This window comes from Arachis hypogaea, chromosome 8, assembly GCF_003086295.3.
Source record: "Arachis hypogaea cultivar Tifrunner chromosome 8, arahy.Tifrunner.gnm2.J5K5, whole genome shotgun sequence".
Lineage (NCBI taxonomy): Eukaryota > Viridiplantae > Streptophyta > Magnoliopsida > Fabales > Fabaceae > Arachis > Arachis hypogaea.
This window is the reverse complement of record NC_092043.1, coordinates 49183186-49199030: the sequence shown is the minus strand read 5'-3', so window position 1 is coordinate 49199030 and position 15845 is coordinate 49183186. Positions and strand designations below refer to the sequence as shown.

Below are 15845 nucleotides of genomic sequence, written 5' to 3'. Positions count from 1 at the left end.
GCAACGACTGGAGAGGAGAAGGTATTTGGACCTGAACGCAAGCTTGGTGAGAAGAGACGTAGTCGCAATCGTCGGTAAATTGACGGGTGAAACTACTTGCAAGATTATTTTAATGCAAAATAAGTGTATGAATGATGAAGTCGTTAATTATAAGGATGATGTACTTTGAAGGAGTTATATCTTGTATTTGAGTGGGCATTCTAATTCGGATTTATCCGCCTAAAAGCTTCTGTTAACTATCCAAACTTTCTTCAGAAAGTGGGATAACGTGTAGGACTATAGGTCATTTCCACACAAATGGGTCGACGACTTGTCGAGAGTCGATAACCTGCAAAGTGGATTTCCGGTTCTTGTTCGACTGGACCAAAACAAATATTTAACTAACTAGCAAGATACACATACACAGATTAGAATGACGTGAATATAAAGAATTGTTAGTTATTTTATCTAGTGTAAAAAAGAAACGATCATCTTTATTTTTTTAAAGTATTTGTAAAATTTAAAGTAAATTGTAATCATTTCAATTAAAAAAAGGAAGATATGAAGAATATTAGATTATTCTAGTGTTATTTGTAGATGCAGTGATAATATGAATAATACCATTGTGATTTCAATTCACTCTAGTGTTAGAATTCTTTTTTTATACTTAAGTAGTAAAAAATAACACAAATTTGATTTCTAATAAGAATTCAATTTTCATGATTCAATTTAAATCAAATCACACAAAAAGTGGTCTAATTTTCAATTGTATTCTCGTGAGTTATAATATTACCAAAATTATCCTCACTAAAGAATTAGTGGTAATAGTTAAAGGACAAAATAATTATTTCAAACACATTCTACATGTTCTATTTCAATTATATTCTTTTGGTTCCTAATCAAAGAATTCTCTCCATAATTAATTCAATTCTCTCAAACATTTTATTAAACTCCAACTTATTAAAAACTCCCCAATACCCTCAAAATTAACTCCATTCTTTCAACATTGTTATTTAACATACTCTTTTTTGTAGTTACTTGGTAAGTTGGAAACAAAAGAACATAATTCATGGAATATAAAATTATACACAAACTAAACAAAAAACATCAATAATAGGCCACCAGTGTTACCTAGATTATTTCTTTATCAATAATAGGTTTACCATTGTAATTATTTTTTAGTGAGAGTACATAAAAAAAAGTACATAGTATATAAGGTGTAATAACTCAACAAATATTTTCTAAGGGGATTTTTCATTCTCTCCAATAATGAGAAGAACCTATCTCTCTCCCTCTCTTAATCCTTTCTGATTCATCAAACCATCAACATCACAGCTTGAACAGCTTAGGGCATGAGATTTTCTTCATGGTGCAGTGAGCGTGGAGAGCAACCAAGCTGTGAATCAAAAAAAAAAAGAAAAAGTTGCGAATCCAATTTTGTCATTCTCTTTCTATCCCTAATTTTTCTTTCGACATTTTCTTTCCCCCGTTCTTACCTCTTCCTTCAAACTCATCCAATAGAGTTTGATGAGAGGCTATTTCGCAAGATTCTTTCTTGGTGAACATAGCTGTTCCGATCAACGAGTTGGAAGGAAGAAGATCTGAATCCCTATTACTCTGTGATTCATTGATTTCTCAAAATGGCAAACATGGCAAACAGATCCTCCCATTGCAGAGGTCGTGGAGCTACATTGGCTTGCTCTCATTGCAACAAGCAAGGCCACACAGAAGATGTATGCTATAAGAAGCATGGGTACTCCTCCCACTTCTACCAATGGCAGCAACATAACACCACTATCAATCACGTGATCACTGAGGGGCATGATGATATACTCAGTGACAAACAATTCCAGCTCAATTGTCTCCAAGAGAACATTGGAATATCAAGATCTGGATTCACTCCAGAGCAAAGATTTGCCTTGTTAGAGTTGATCAAAGACAAAAGTGTGCAGCAACAACCTCATAATGCAAATCAAATTTTGACTAATTCCATTCACACTTCCACTCCAGGTAAAACCATTGCATTACATTTTAATGCGAGAATTATGAGCATTATCACTCCAAAATCTGCACTATGGATCATTGATTCCGGTGCAACAGATCATGTGACTTTTGACTTAAAAGATTTTGCAAGTTTTCAAAATATTGATCCAATCAATGTGATATTGCCAAATGGAACCAAAACTGTTAGCACCATCATTGGCACAATCACATTTTCTAAAAATTTTTTTCTCAAAAATGTTTTATACATTCCTTCTTTTGATTTTAAATTGATATCTGTGTCAAAGTTAACCTCAAACTTACATTGTCAATTGTTAATCAATGATAAGTGTTGTGAGATACAAGATAGATCCACATCAAAAATGATTGGCATTGCTGAGTGTATAGAAGGGTTATATACAATGAGTAGAGAACCAGAATTCTCTCATTTTCCCCCTCTTCCAACAAAGCAAGCTTCATTGGCGGTAACTACTACTACTACTCATCCCACCACACCTTCACACAGTGAGCACAACAACATTTGGCATCTTAGATTAGGACACATACCCATGCATAAATTGATTTTTCTGAAGAAGTATTATCCTTTTATAGATAGTATTGCTTCAAATTTTCCTTGTGATTCATGTCATTTTGCAAAACAAAAGAAATTATCTTTTAATCTTAGTACAACTAAAATAAAAGATTGTTTTGATTTAGTTCATATGGATATCTGGGGTCCTATTTCTGTCCCTTCCAATGAAGGACATAGGTATTTTTTGACTGTGGTGGATGGTAAGAGCAAATTCACTTGGATTTTTTTTATGAAAACCAAATCTGAAGCATCACAATTGGTTATTAATTTTGTGAATTTTGTCAGAGTACATTTTGAAAAACAAGTTAAGTGTATAAGGACCGACAATGGGCCAGAATTCACTCTAAAATCCTTTTTTGCATCAACTGGAATTTTACACCAAACTTCTTGTGTAGAAACACCAGAGCAAAACGGGATTGTAGAGAGAAAACACCATCATATTTTAGGTGTTGCTAGAGCACTGCTATTTCAATCAGGAATTCCACATTGTTTTTGGTAATACGCAGTTGCTCACACCATTCACCTAATTAATAGGCTGCCCAGCACTAATCTGAATAATGCTAGTCCTTATAAGCTTTTGTATGGCAACTTACCTGACCTTTCATATTTAAGAGTATTTGGTTCTCTTGCATATGCCTCCACATTAACAAATTCAAGAACAAAATTAGACCCAAGAGCCAGAAAAACAGCTTTTCTTGGTTTTAAATTAGGAACAAAGGGTTTTCGACTTATTGATTTAAAATCAAAGGAAATTTTCATATCCAGAAATGTAATTTTTTATGAAACTCATTTTCCATTTTTACATTCCACTAGCACTGACATTTCTGTAGTGCCCATTCGTACTCCACAATGCATTGATCTTTTTCAATATGATACACCATCCACACATCATTTGCAATCACCCACACATACCACACTCATAGATTCAAATGAACATTTCTCAAGCTCAATGCACTCACCAATTTCCTCACACACCATTGCACCCATTACCACACCACACACTGATAATGCACCTGCATCACAACACTCTGACATCACACATGACTGCATTACTAGAAAGTCTGAAAGAGTCAAGAAACCGCCTGCTTATTTGAAGGACTATCATTGTATGACAACCCACACAGCTCACTCTAGCAATGTTTCCAACTCTAACTCTTTATATCCTATCTCACAACACTTGTCATATGATAAACTAACCCCGAAATATAAGTCACTTTCTCTAGCCATCACCTCAAATCAAGAACCTAGCACTTATGAGGAAGCGGCTGCACATGAATGTTGGAGAAAGGCAATACAAGATGAATTGACAGCTCTAGATCAGAACAGAACTTGGTGTCTCACTGAACTCCCAAAGGACAAGAAGGCTGTGGGTTGCAAATGGGTTTTTTGGGTAAAATTCAATCCCGATGGCACCATAGAAAGGCACAAAGCGAGGCTAGTTGCAAAAGGATTCACTCAAGTGCAAGGAGTAGATTATGGTGATACTTTTAGTCCAGTTGTCAAAATGACTACCCTACGAGTAATGTTAGCATTAGCAGCGGCAAAGAAATGGCATTTGAAACAGCTGGATGTCAACACTGCCTTCCTTCATGGAGATTTGGACAAAGAAGTTTATATGAAGATACCACCCGGTTTGGCTGTGTCACAACCAGGTTTGGTTTGTAAATTGCAAAAATCTCTATATGGGCTTAAGCAAGCAAGCAGGCAATGGAACATTAAGCTCACTCAGACTCTTGTGGATGCTGGTTATAAGCAGTTTTTTGATGATCATTCCCTCTTCATTAAGAAACAATCTCAAAGCTTCACTGCCATTCTAGTATATGTTGATGACTTGGTTTTAACCGGGAATGACATTGGTGAAATCAATTCCATCAAGCAAGATTTGGATGACAAATTCAAAATAAAGGATCTTGGTGATCTCAAATACTTCTTGGGAATGGAAGTAGCACGCTCTAACTCTGGAATTCACATTTATCAGCGGAAGTACACCATGGACCTTCTCAGAGATTTTGGTTATCTAGATTGCAAGCCTCTCTCTACTCCATTTGATTATAGTCAGAAACTTTCAAAGGAATCAGGTACCATTTTAACAGACAACACTGTTTATAGACAGCTCATCGGCCGAGTCCTTTACCTCACAAATACTAGACCCGATATCTCTTATGCTGTGGGACGTTTGAGCCAATTTTTAGACTGTGCAACAACTTCTCACCTACAGGCTGCTTTTCGTGTACTCCGATATTTAAAAGGCCGACCTGCAACTGGTCTCTTCTTCTCCTCTACTTCTAATCTGCATCTCACTGGATTTGCCGATGCTGACTGGGCTACCTATGCCGATACTCGTCGCTCCATTTCCGGTTATTGCTTCATGCTTGGGAACTCGCTCATTAGCTGGAAGAGTAAAAAGCAAACCACAGTTGCCAAGTCCTCTGCAGAAGCTGAATATAGGTCTCTTGCTGTTGCCACTTGTGAAGCTAGTTGGTTATCTTTCTTAATGGATTTCATTGGCTTGCCGCTTCAAAAGTCTATCACTCTATTCTGTGACAACCAGTCAGCCATTCACATTGCCAATAATCCCATTTTTCATGAAAGAACTAAACACATTGAAGTGGACTGCCACATTGTTCGTGAAAAGCATTTGTCTGGTCTCATTCATCTTATGCCAGTTCGTTCCAATGATCAACTTGCTGATTTTCTTACCAAAGCTCTGCCACCGGGTCCTTTTCTTGCCAATGTTTCCAAGCTAGGATTGTTAGATTTACACAATTCTAGCTTGCGGGAGGGTGTTACCTAGATTATTTCTTTATCAATAATAGGTTTACCATTGTAATTATTTTTTAGTGAGAGTACATAAAAAAAAGTACATAGTATATAAGGTGTAATAACTCAACAAATATTTTCTAAGGGGATTTTTCATTCTCTCAAATAATGAGAAGAACCTATCTCTCTCCCTCTCTTAATCCTTTCTGATTCATCAAACCATCAACATCACAGCTTGAACAGCTTAGGGCATGAGATTTTCTTCAATCCCTAATGCCATATTTTCCAAGTGATGTCTCCATTCTAATTACACCAATGATGGACGCACTAATTGCTGCGGAGAACTTCTCTATAATCAAATCATCATCAAGAATAGAACATAAGCGTGTATTTCTAAAAATACAAAAATTAAATGTAAGAAGAAGAAACAAAAAGAAAGAACAAACTTGCAATATTTACCTAAGGTTCATTAGAAGCATCATGTGGACTTAAATCTACCTGTTTTTTTGGCCTTCAATGTTCTCTAGATAAAAAAGTGCTTATCTTAAGAAGCCATTAGATTTATCAACTAAGGATCATCCTCTGCATCTAGCAACTAAACCATGAAACCAACAAAAAAATATTTCTCTATGGAATTTGTAATTTGCTTTAGCCACTTAAACAATGTTTTCAGAGCCCGTAACTCAAAATGATAACACAGTGAATGTGTAGGGAGCATTTTCATCAAACGTGTTGTGCGAGATGAGGTTCGTGACCAATTAAGCCTCAACCTGATAAAACCGGGTCATTAATCACATATTAGTCATTCGACACCAATCAAAACAACAATAAATAAACAAACTGATATTTAAGAAGTTCAAAAATGTAAAAAAAAACCTTGAATGCGGCCATGAGAATTGAAAATTGCATCCGTTACAATGGCAATTAGCAATGTTCAATTTAGATGGGATAGTGTAGGACCTTAGGTGAATAACATAATTTAATTATTTTAAACTCTATATCACCTCACTTACCTTATTATCAGTCTAGACATATGATATATGTAAGTAACTTAAAGTAAGATTACAATTCTCTTTTATGTATAAAACAAATATTATAAAAGAATAGATGCACCAAAGACAAAGCTGCATCAAATTTTCTTGTTTTGATATTGTGACAACTCCGTTCTTGCTTAAAATAGAATGAATTGTAAAATAGAAGTTTTGGTTATTAATTACACTTGGAGTATGATTGAAAGAGAAAAATGCCTTGATATATCTCTCATATCTTCAGTTAGAATTTCACAAATGAATTACTATAAGTAAGAAATCAGATGAAATCAGTAACGTTGATGCACACAATCAGAAACAGAAAGAATCATTGGGGACTGATGTGGCATAATAAACACAAATTTAAAGAAGGAATAATGATTTTTTTAATCGTGTATATGAAATCCAAAATGAAATGAAATAAATATCTGGGTATCATAGCCAAAAAAACATGCCACCAATTCAAACAATCACACTGTCAAAGAGACAGAATAATTAAAGTACTTACCTAATGATGTATAAATGCAAATTCAATAGATTATGCCTCTTAAATAGAAAATGTATATATCAAATGAAATCTAAAAAATAGCAAAGGTCTTGAATTACTTCAAGATCAGACTCTTGTATTTCAAAATATTGCATGAATTCTTTCCAGTAAGAACAGAAAATGCAACAAGAATTTTTGAATTGACAAATGAACCAATCAAAGATGCGCCTAGTAGGAAGAAAAGGTTAAAAATAATCAATGCCATCATCTTAACTTCAACTAATGAAAAATAAACAATGAAACAAAATAGTAACCACATTGTAGCATTTCAAATTCTTTGAGTTCATCAATTGTTGCAATAACATCATCAGTTACAAATTATTCTTCCATATTTACCGTTGCTTTTTCTTAATTCAAATGAATTAGATCCTTGATAAAAAATTATCAGTATTACCTCTTTTTATCTGGCATTTTTATTCTCCATTTTCACTCATTTTCTGTTATGTATTTTATTGTAAGATAAAAAAATTAGTATTTTCTAATTTTTTAAAAATATACAATCATTTTGGATAAAATTCCATTTTAAAAAGATACCTATCTTGAAGAAAATTGTAATACACAGACATGACAACAAACTTTATTGACCTTTTTTTGTCAATTGTCTCTATCTCTGCTAGTATCTTCTACCTCGTCAATATAGAAATGTGTAATGAAGGATATTTACAATCAAGATATTAAAGGAAAATATAATGAATTTGCCACTCATAAAAAGGGCTATAGTTATAGTGCCCAAATTTATTGCCAAATCAAGATATGTTTTGCCTTTGCTGATCTTATCCCAAATTTTAGTGCCATTTGAGAAATAAAAAGTAGAAGTCAACTAAAATCAAAATTAATCTCAAACCAAAAGTTTCAAATAACTTTGAAAACCAGAGGCTGCAATAGACGCTCACCTTCACCCAATTTACTGTCAACTTTGTACAAAGGTTATCCTCTAACTCGAACCTTTAGAAGCCAAAACACAAATAAATGACCAAATATATAAATAAAGGACAATTATAGATTTGATGAAAGAAATTTATTAGAATGGATGAAGTTAGTTACCATGTTCCCACCTATCCTCCTAAATATAGAGGTTTAAAAGAGTTAACGGATCTCTTGCAATGAACAAAATTAATTAAATAAATAAAGGACCTGAAAACAGAGCATGCACAATATCAGTTAAAACAAAGTCACCAAAATAATATAATTTAAATAAATAAATAAATAGATAAACTTGATGAGACGATGAGAACTTTTTATATGTGATAATGGAATGTATTACAGAGCAATAAAAAGCATATCAAATTCAAATATGTGAAACAATAATTAGCTCAGCCAAACCAATTAGAAATTGAATTGGGGTTTGTCAAAACACTATAGGGGTGATTCTAAATAGATACCTATTTGATTCACAATTTTCATTGGAAATATATCTTTATGAAACATGAATGACTTGAAAGAAACAAATGAATAATAGGTATGATAGGAAATAAAAAAAGAATGCACACAATATCAAAATGCTGTGACGTATTGTCTGAAAAATTCTGCAAGTGTTTGAAGAGATGTTCTACACCTTGTTCCTCCTAAGGGAAGATAAGGAAAATGGTCAAGAACAAAAAAAAAAAAAAGAGAGAGAGGCAGAGATATTAATAAAATGATACACATTATCTGCTTTCTCAAGCTCTTTCAATTTTTTCTGCATAGTTTAAGAAAACACAGGAAATGAATTTAAAAGAAAAATGAATAGCAATAAACTTGGCAAGAAATTCGGACGGATAACAGACAATTCAGAATTTGCAAAGAAGTTTGCTTGCAACAAAATTAGATTCCACTTTATTAGTAAGCAAATCAAAATTATAAGAAAGAAAGAAAGAACCTGAAGGAATTTGATGTCATGATCGAGGCGCTTGAGTTATGCAAGAATCCTATGCTTACCCGTGAATTATAGAACCATTACCGACAACACTTTAAGTTGCAACTCGTTTGAATATGTCTGAAACCCTAAACTGCAATTTGATTTTGAGAATGGAATTGTGCAGGAAAATCCCCGCTTCGGCGCACCGGAGGGAACACTGTTCTTTGCTGCAACGTGTCGTCACCACCGATGATGCTAAATTGGGGGGAATACTGTTCTGTGCCTCGTGTATTGAACTGCTTAACTTTTATATTTTAAATAGATTAACTCTTCTTACCTTTATTAGTTATATTATTAGCTTATTAGCTATTCAAATAAAAAAAAAAATTCAAGTATAACTTATTCGATAAATAAACTCAAATTGTTAATTTAAACTTATGAAATAAATAAAATGACTTCATAAACTCGTAAGTATCTTCAACCCAAAATAACATAAAGAATATAAATTTTATAAAATAAAAATTTAGTTTTGATACAATTTGAATATTTTAGAATTATGTTTATTTACCCATTCATATATATTCATGCCAAAATTAGGGATAAAGTAGTATTTTTTATTTTTAAATTTTTAAAAATTTAAAAAATATTTTAAAATTTTATTTTTATTTTAATTTTGTCCCAAAATTTTTTTTATTTACATTAAATATACCCATGACGACTAATTTTTTAAAAATCTTAAGACTAATTCAGTAACAATTTTACGAGAACAAATCAACACAAACAAACTAAAACTAGTTATCATACATTATTATATTATTATTGAATTAATCCTAAATTTTTTAAAAATTTAACTATAAAAAATATATTTAATACAAATAATTTTTTTTTTTAAAATAAAATTAAAACAAAATAAAACTTTAAAATATTTAACAACCTTCTTTACCCCAAGATTAAACTTAAAAAGAAAGAAAAAAGAAAGATATGCCTTAGTTAATGGATAGACAGGTTAATTAGAAAAAGGGCGGGTAGAAGAGGGGCAATATTGTACATTCACTTAAAACTATAAAAAGGATCCTCCAACGAACTTTGGGAACATTTCAAACCGCCTTTTTTTCCTTTCTTCCTTTCATTTCTCTCTTACACTCTCTCTCTCTCTCTCTGCTTCTTCATTCTTCATTCTTCATCTCCGTGTCACCGCCGAGTCGACTCGGCTAACTAACTAACTAACTAACTAACTCAGCCGGCAACTCGGTAATCAATTCGCTGAGTTGAGAAATGGAGAATCTGATACAGCTTGTGAACAAGATACAGAGAGCATGCACCGCCCTCGGCGACCACGGCGAGGACGGCAAAGAAGGTGCCGTTCCCACTCTCTGGGACGCCCTTCCCTCTATCGCAGTCGTCGGCGGCCAGGTTTCTCTCTTCATTTCTTCATTCGGTTTTAAATTGCAACAATTTCCGCTACAATGCCGATGCGATATACATTACGGTTTTAAATCTTTTGGAATATTTGATTTTCTCCATTGAAATTGTAATTTGATTCATTAATATGATTTTTGTTATTATTTGGTTTATGTTGATAGATCACATTTGGTTTTTCATGTTTCCTTTGTTTTCTTTCGTTCTTGTACTGAGATTCCACCGAATGAATGCAGCTTAGGTTTTTGCGATCGATTATTTTTGTTTAATTTAGTTAATGATATTGCAGAGCTCTGGAAAATCTTCGGTGTTGGAGAGTATTGTCGGAAAGGACTTTTTGCCTCGTGGATCTGGTAACTTCATTCTGTTGTGTATATTGAATTTGATTAAATTTGAAAAAAATAAAATATGAATTGAATGTACCTAAGTAAGTTAATCCAGACATATTTTCTGAGCATGCTTGAATTAGATTTAATATTATGGAAAAAGAAAGTTATCTTAGTAAGCTTTAGATTATAAGGTGTTTTGATGAACAAGTTAATAAATTACAAGGCACACAGTTATGTGCCTTATGATTGATTGATGTTAATCTCTGTCTCCATGATATGAATCTGTTAATAGTGAACTATTTTGTTTATAATTGCAGGTATCGTAACTCGGCGTCCTCTTGTTTTGCAACTTCATAAGATTGACGAAGGGAGGGAGTATGCAGAGTTTATGCATCTTCCAAGGAAGAAGTTTACTGATTTTGGTAATTGTGCAACATGAACTATTTTTCCCTTTTTAATAATCACTATCTCCCCCCCCCCCCCCTTTTTTTCCCCTGTCATGTATGTATTGTACTTACGTATCTGATAAATGTTGCTTATGATTATTTTGTAATAATTAAGTGATAACTAGTTCTAATAATAATAACAACCAAGAATTCTCAAATTCTCCTGTTAACCTGTACAGTCTAACAAGTTTAGAAGTTTAGTTTCCCAAATTCATTCAAGAATAAACTCTTGCAAGTTCGGTTTTACCTGCGATTCGCTGGTTTAGCTGAACTCTCGAGTTTAATTACTTTGATATTAATCTGTATGCTGCCGTTTCTTTAGTGGATACTAATTTTCCTTTTCTTTAGCTGCCGTTAGGCAAGAGATCTCTGATGAGACTGACAGAGAAACTGGTCGAACCAAGGGCATTTCTTCTGTTCCTATCCATCTTAGTATCTACTCCCCTCATGGTGAGACAAGATTTATATAACATATTTAGTAGCAATCATTTTCTTTTCAGCAGCAACGTTATGCATCCTTCAATTATTTACAAGTTTGAAAGATTTGTTTCATCCATTTAATTTGGTGATTTTGGCAGTTGTTAATCTAACACTGGTTGATCTTCCTGGACTTACAAAAGTCGCCGTTGGTGAGTTCCAAAACTTGAATTTTTCCTATAAAACATTAAGACCAGATTTCTAGCTGCATTATACTATGAAAAAAGACACCTTTATAGTAATCGCTAAATTTTGGTCGGGTTATTACAGATGGTCAACCAGATAGCATTGTGCAAGACATTGAAAATATGATTCGGGCTTTTATCGAAAAGGTAATAGTTCTTAAACAGTGAATACATGCATGTGTGTATATTGAGGAAAGAAATATGCTTATAACATAGCAGTATGAAAGGTTTGCATTGTTGAGAAAATGTGGTGCAAGCTAAATTTACAATCATGTAATTGAGATTTTAAAGTAGTTATGAAATTTTACTTATTGCAGCCAAATTGCATCATTTTGGCAATATCTCCGGCTAATCAAGATCTTGCTACCTCAGATGCAATTAAGATTTCCCGTGAAGTAGACCCTAAAGGTAAGTGCTGAACATAAAGCACTTGGATTGATGGAATTTGTTACTTAAATTTTTTATATTTAATTAATTGCATAAATTAGCTAAACTGAAACTATAGAAGATGTTGATATTGTAAATAATAAGAAAGGTTTGTGACATCCAAGAACAGAACAATAAGCTTTGTTTCTTCAAGTTTTTATTGCCGGCTCCTTAACTAAGCATAGGAATTTTTATATGATTTGTCAATAATAACAAAGACAGTATAATTTTAATAGCAATTGATTGGATGGTAGGATTACCATGTGGCTGAAGTTTAGTTGTTTCTGAAAATCGTTGTAACACTTCTCGGTTTAACTCATTTATCAAAACTTTTAGGGGAAAGGACATTTGGAGTTTTGACAAAGATTGATCTTATGGACAAGGGTACGGATGCCGTGGATGTAAGTATTCTCTTCCCTCTCACAATATGGAAAATTTGCCATTTCAAAATCCTTCCCCTCTGGTGTCTTTAAAGTTTTCTACATAGGAAGAGTTAGTTTGTGATTAGTGAAAACAGTATGAACTATGGCCATAGTATATACAAGTAGGATTACAACTATATGTCAGAAAAATGCCAGTATGTCACATTGGTAATTATCATCTGCAGTTCGACAAGTGTCATTTTCCTTATGTTGAATATCTACTCAGTGGATTGGACGATGAAAAATTATTATCTTGGCTTATATTTGTCTTTGCAAGTCTCAACACAAGAAATGGAATTAACCATATGTAGTTATAGTTCTTAAAGTCACTTCATCTTATTAGTTCTTCTTCCTGTTTCCCTTTTCTAGATCCTTGAAGGGAAAGCATATAAGCTAAATTTCCCTTGGATTGGTGTTGTCAACCGCTCCCAAGCAGATATCAACAAAAATGTTGATATGATTGCTGCTCGACGTAGAGAGCAAGAGTATTTTGAAACTACTCCAGAATATAGACATCTCGCAAGCAGAATGGGCTCAGTGCATCTAGGAAAGGTGCTATCTAAGGTATGCCTAAACTGTAATTCTCTTAATAATGTCATCTGTAGTACTTGAAATTGCATTAAGTGCTGATTTTGGATTACCAAATGATTTGTTTAAAAAATGTGTTGTTGATTATTGTCCTTTTTGTTTCTCAATGCTTGTTAAATCAGCATTTGGAAACTGTCATAAAGTCTCGGATCCCAGGCCTTCAGTCACTAATTAGTAAGACAATCATGGATTTGGAAATGGAACTAAATCGCATTGGGAAACCTATTGCTGCAGATACTGGAGTAAGCCACATCCTCCAACCCTCTCCCAACACCAAATGACAAAGTAACAAAGAAAATTCAATTTGTAATTGTCTTTCATCATTTTCAGGGGAAGTTGTACACGGTAATGGAAATCTGTCGAAGTTTTGATCAGATATTTAAAGATCATCTTGATGGAATGTACGTCCTTCCCTATTGTTTGGTTTATACAATGAAAAACATGAAATGCTTTCAACTCAGCCAGATCAAAATTGATTTTGGGAACGCTTAAATTTCTACAGACGCCCTGGTGGTGATAAAATTTACCAAGTATTTGACAATCAGTTTCCAGCAGCTCTTAAAAGGCTACACTTTGACAAACATCTTTCAATGGACACGGTGCGAAAACTAATAACTGAAGCAGATGGATATCAACCTCACCTCATCGCTCCTGAGCAAGGATACCGCCGTCTTATTGAATCTTGTGTAGTATCTATTAGGGGCCCTGCTGAAGCAGCTGTTGATATGGTATGTTTTCATGTAACACAATATTAGTTGTAGTGACCGGTGCAAGTTACTCAATTGATATTAAACTTCTATAATTTTCAGGTTCATGGAATTTTGAAGGATCTGATCAAGACATCTATGAGTGAAACCCTGGCAAGTAATTCATTGTTTATTTTTATCTTTCGTGTCTGTATATAATTATATATACTATAGTGATTTTATAATAATTCAACAATATACCAAAGTTGATATATCTTTTTTTGTTCAGCGTCTTACTGGCTGCAATCTCTTTTAATTATAGGAACTAAAGCAATATCCCACCCTTAAAGTAGAACTTGGAGCTGCAGCCAATGAATCATTGGAGAGGATGAGAGAAGAAAGTAAGAGAGCAACTCTGCAATTGGTAGACATGGAATGTGCTTATTTAACTATCGACTTTTTCCGCAAACTTCCTCAAGATGCCGAGAAGGGTGGAAATCCAACTCACTCGCTTTTCGACAGATACAGCGATGCTTATCTTCGTCGAATTGGTAAGAAACTATAATTCAGCTAAAGAACATAAGATATTTGTTTTTGTTTTCTAATTCTTCTTTTCAATAATTCAAACAAAACTCCTTTAGCAGTGTTTCATATCATCATATATTGCATAGGTACAATCATAACCCAAATATACACATTTTCACTAGGCATTGTTTTCCTGCATTTTACATTCACTGAGTTTCCTTGAATACAACAGCAACCACTGTATTGTCCTACGTGAACATGGTATGTGCAAGCCTCAGGAATACTATTCCCAAGTCTGTAGTTTATTGTCAAGTACGCGAGGCTAAACGCAGCTTACTCGATCATTTCTTCACAGAGTTGGGGAAGAAGGATGTGAGTTTTCTTTCTTTTTTTTTTTTTCCTTGTATAGCAAGTCAGATGAAAAATGAGGCAATGACCATACATTTTGCATGCTTTTATGTCTTTTTCGCCAGGGAAAACAACTATCTGCGTTGCTGAATGAGGATCCGGCAGTGATGCAGCGCAGAACCTCGCTCGCAAGAAGGCTAGAGCTATACAGAAATGCCCAAGCAGAAATTGAAGCTGTTGCATGGGATAAGTAGAAAGCACCAATGCTACTGAGCCGAATTCGGATTTTAGATTCTTTTGTGTATGTCGAGGGGAGGGAGCATAATCATTCTTTAAACACTCAGAGGAGAGTAGAATAGTTTTTGACATAAACCATTGAGGTTTCAGGCTCATTGGTTTAGTTATTTATTTTTACCTGATGTAATTCATTTGTATTCAGCATTTTTTTATTGTCTAGTTAATAAAGGAATCCATTTTATTCATCTTTGCTTATTCTTTTGTGTAAAACAAGAAGAAGACGGTGGTATGTAGCCAGAGATTAATTTTGATAACTGTATAAAGAAAGTATTTTATATTATCTCAACTATCATAGTAGATGTGTAGTCATGTCATATCATGTACAAGAGGAATATTCCTTCGTTAACTTTGTATAAAGGCACTGGCGTGCCTAATCAAAAGCAGTTAGTATTTTGATTTTTGAATTAGTGAAACACATGATAAATTATTAATCGCAAATAAAATAAGGGTACTGTTATTACCTGAATTTTATAGGGATAGCAGACAATTCTATTGTATCAAAATTATATACAATATAGTATTATTAAAAACGGAATAATTTAGTCATACGAGCTACACTCCCAAATAATCATGGTTTCGTTTAATAATTTCTAATAGGTTTAATATATATCGAAAAAATATAGAATAATAAAAATGTACTATAACAAATTGTCCTAGTATAATTTGTTTTATTCTTGTGAACGTAAAAAAAAATAAAGAAATCATTACAAGTGCCAAAAATATTAAGTCCTCTAAAGGTAAAAAAATTTAAAAAGCAAATTTATCATAGAATGGATACTTCAATTTAACATTTGTATCCGCTATAATAATTATTAATAATAAAAAATTTAATTTATATACAGCATTTCAAAAAATAAGCAACATGCATTATTTATTTATTTTGATAACTGAATCCATAGTCTGTTAAGAAAGAGCAAAGTAGTTGTATAATGTTTAGAGGGACAATGATAGCTCATAAAATTATTATATCTAAA

The 15845-nt window shown here is 33.3% G+C and overlaps 1 protein-coding gene across 1 annotated transcript; it reads left to right on the top strand.

Annotated features, from left to right (window-relative positions):
• Window positions 1-9817: 9817 nt before the first annotated feature.
• On the top strand, window positions 9818-15056 carry LOC112708055 (dynamin-related protein 5A-like). The gene is made up of 16 exons (XM_025760174.2): window positions 9818-10136; window positions 10432-10495; window positions 10789-10893; window positions 11266-11367; window positions 11496-11546; window positions 11665-11726; window positions 11897-11987; window positions 12342-12406; window positions 12797-12991; window positions 13138-13257; window positions 13346-13416; window positions 13518-13743; window positions 13825-13875; window positions 14024-14252; window positions 14459-14598; window positions 14700-15056. Exons 1-16 carry the CDS (start codon window positions 9999-10001, stop codon window positions 14826-14828), a joined length of 1839 nt encoding a protein of 612 aa, XP_025615959.1. The 5' UTR covers window positions 9818-9998; the 3' UTR covers window positions 14829-15056.
• The last annotated feature ends 789 nt before the right edge of the window (window positions 15057-15845 follow it).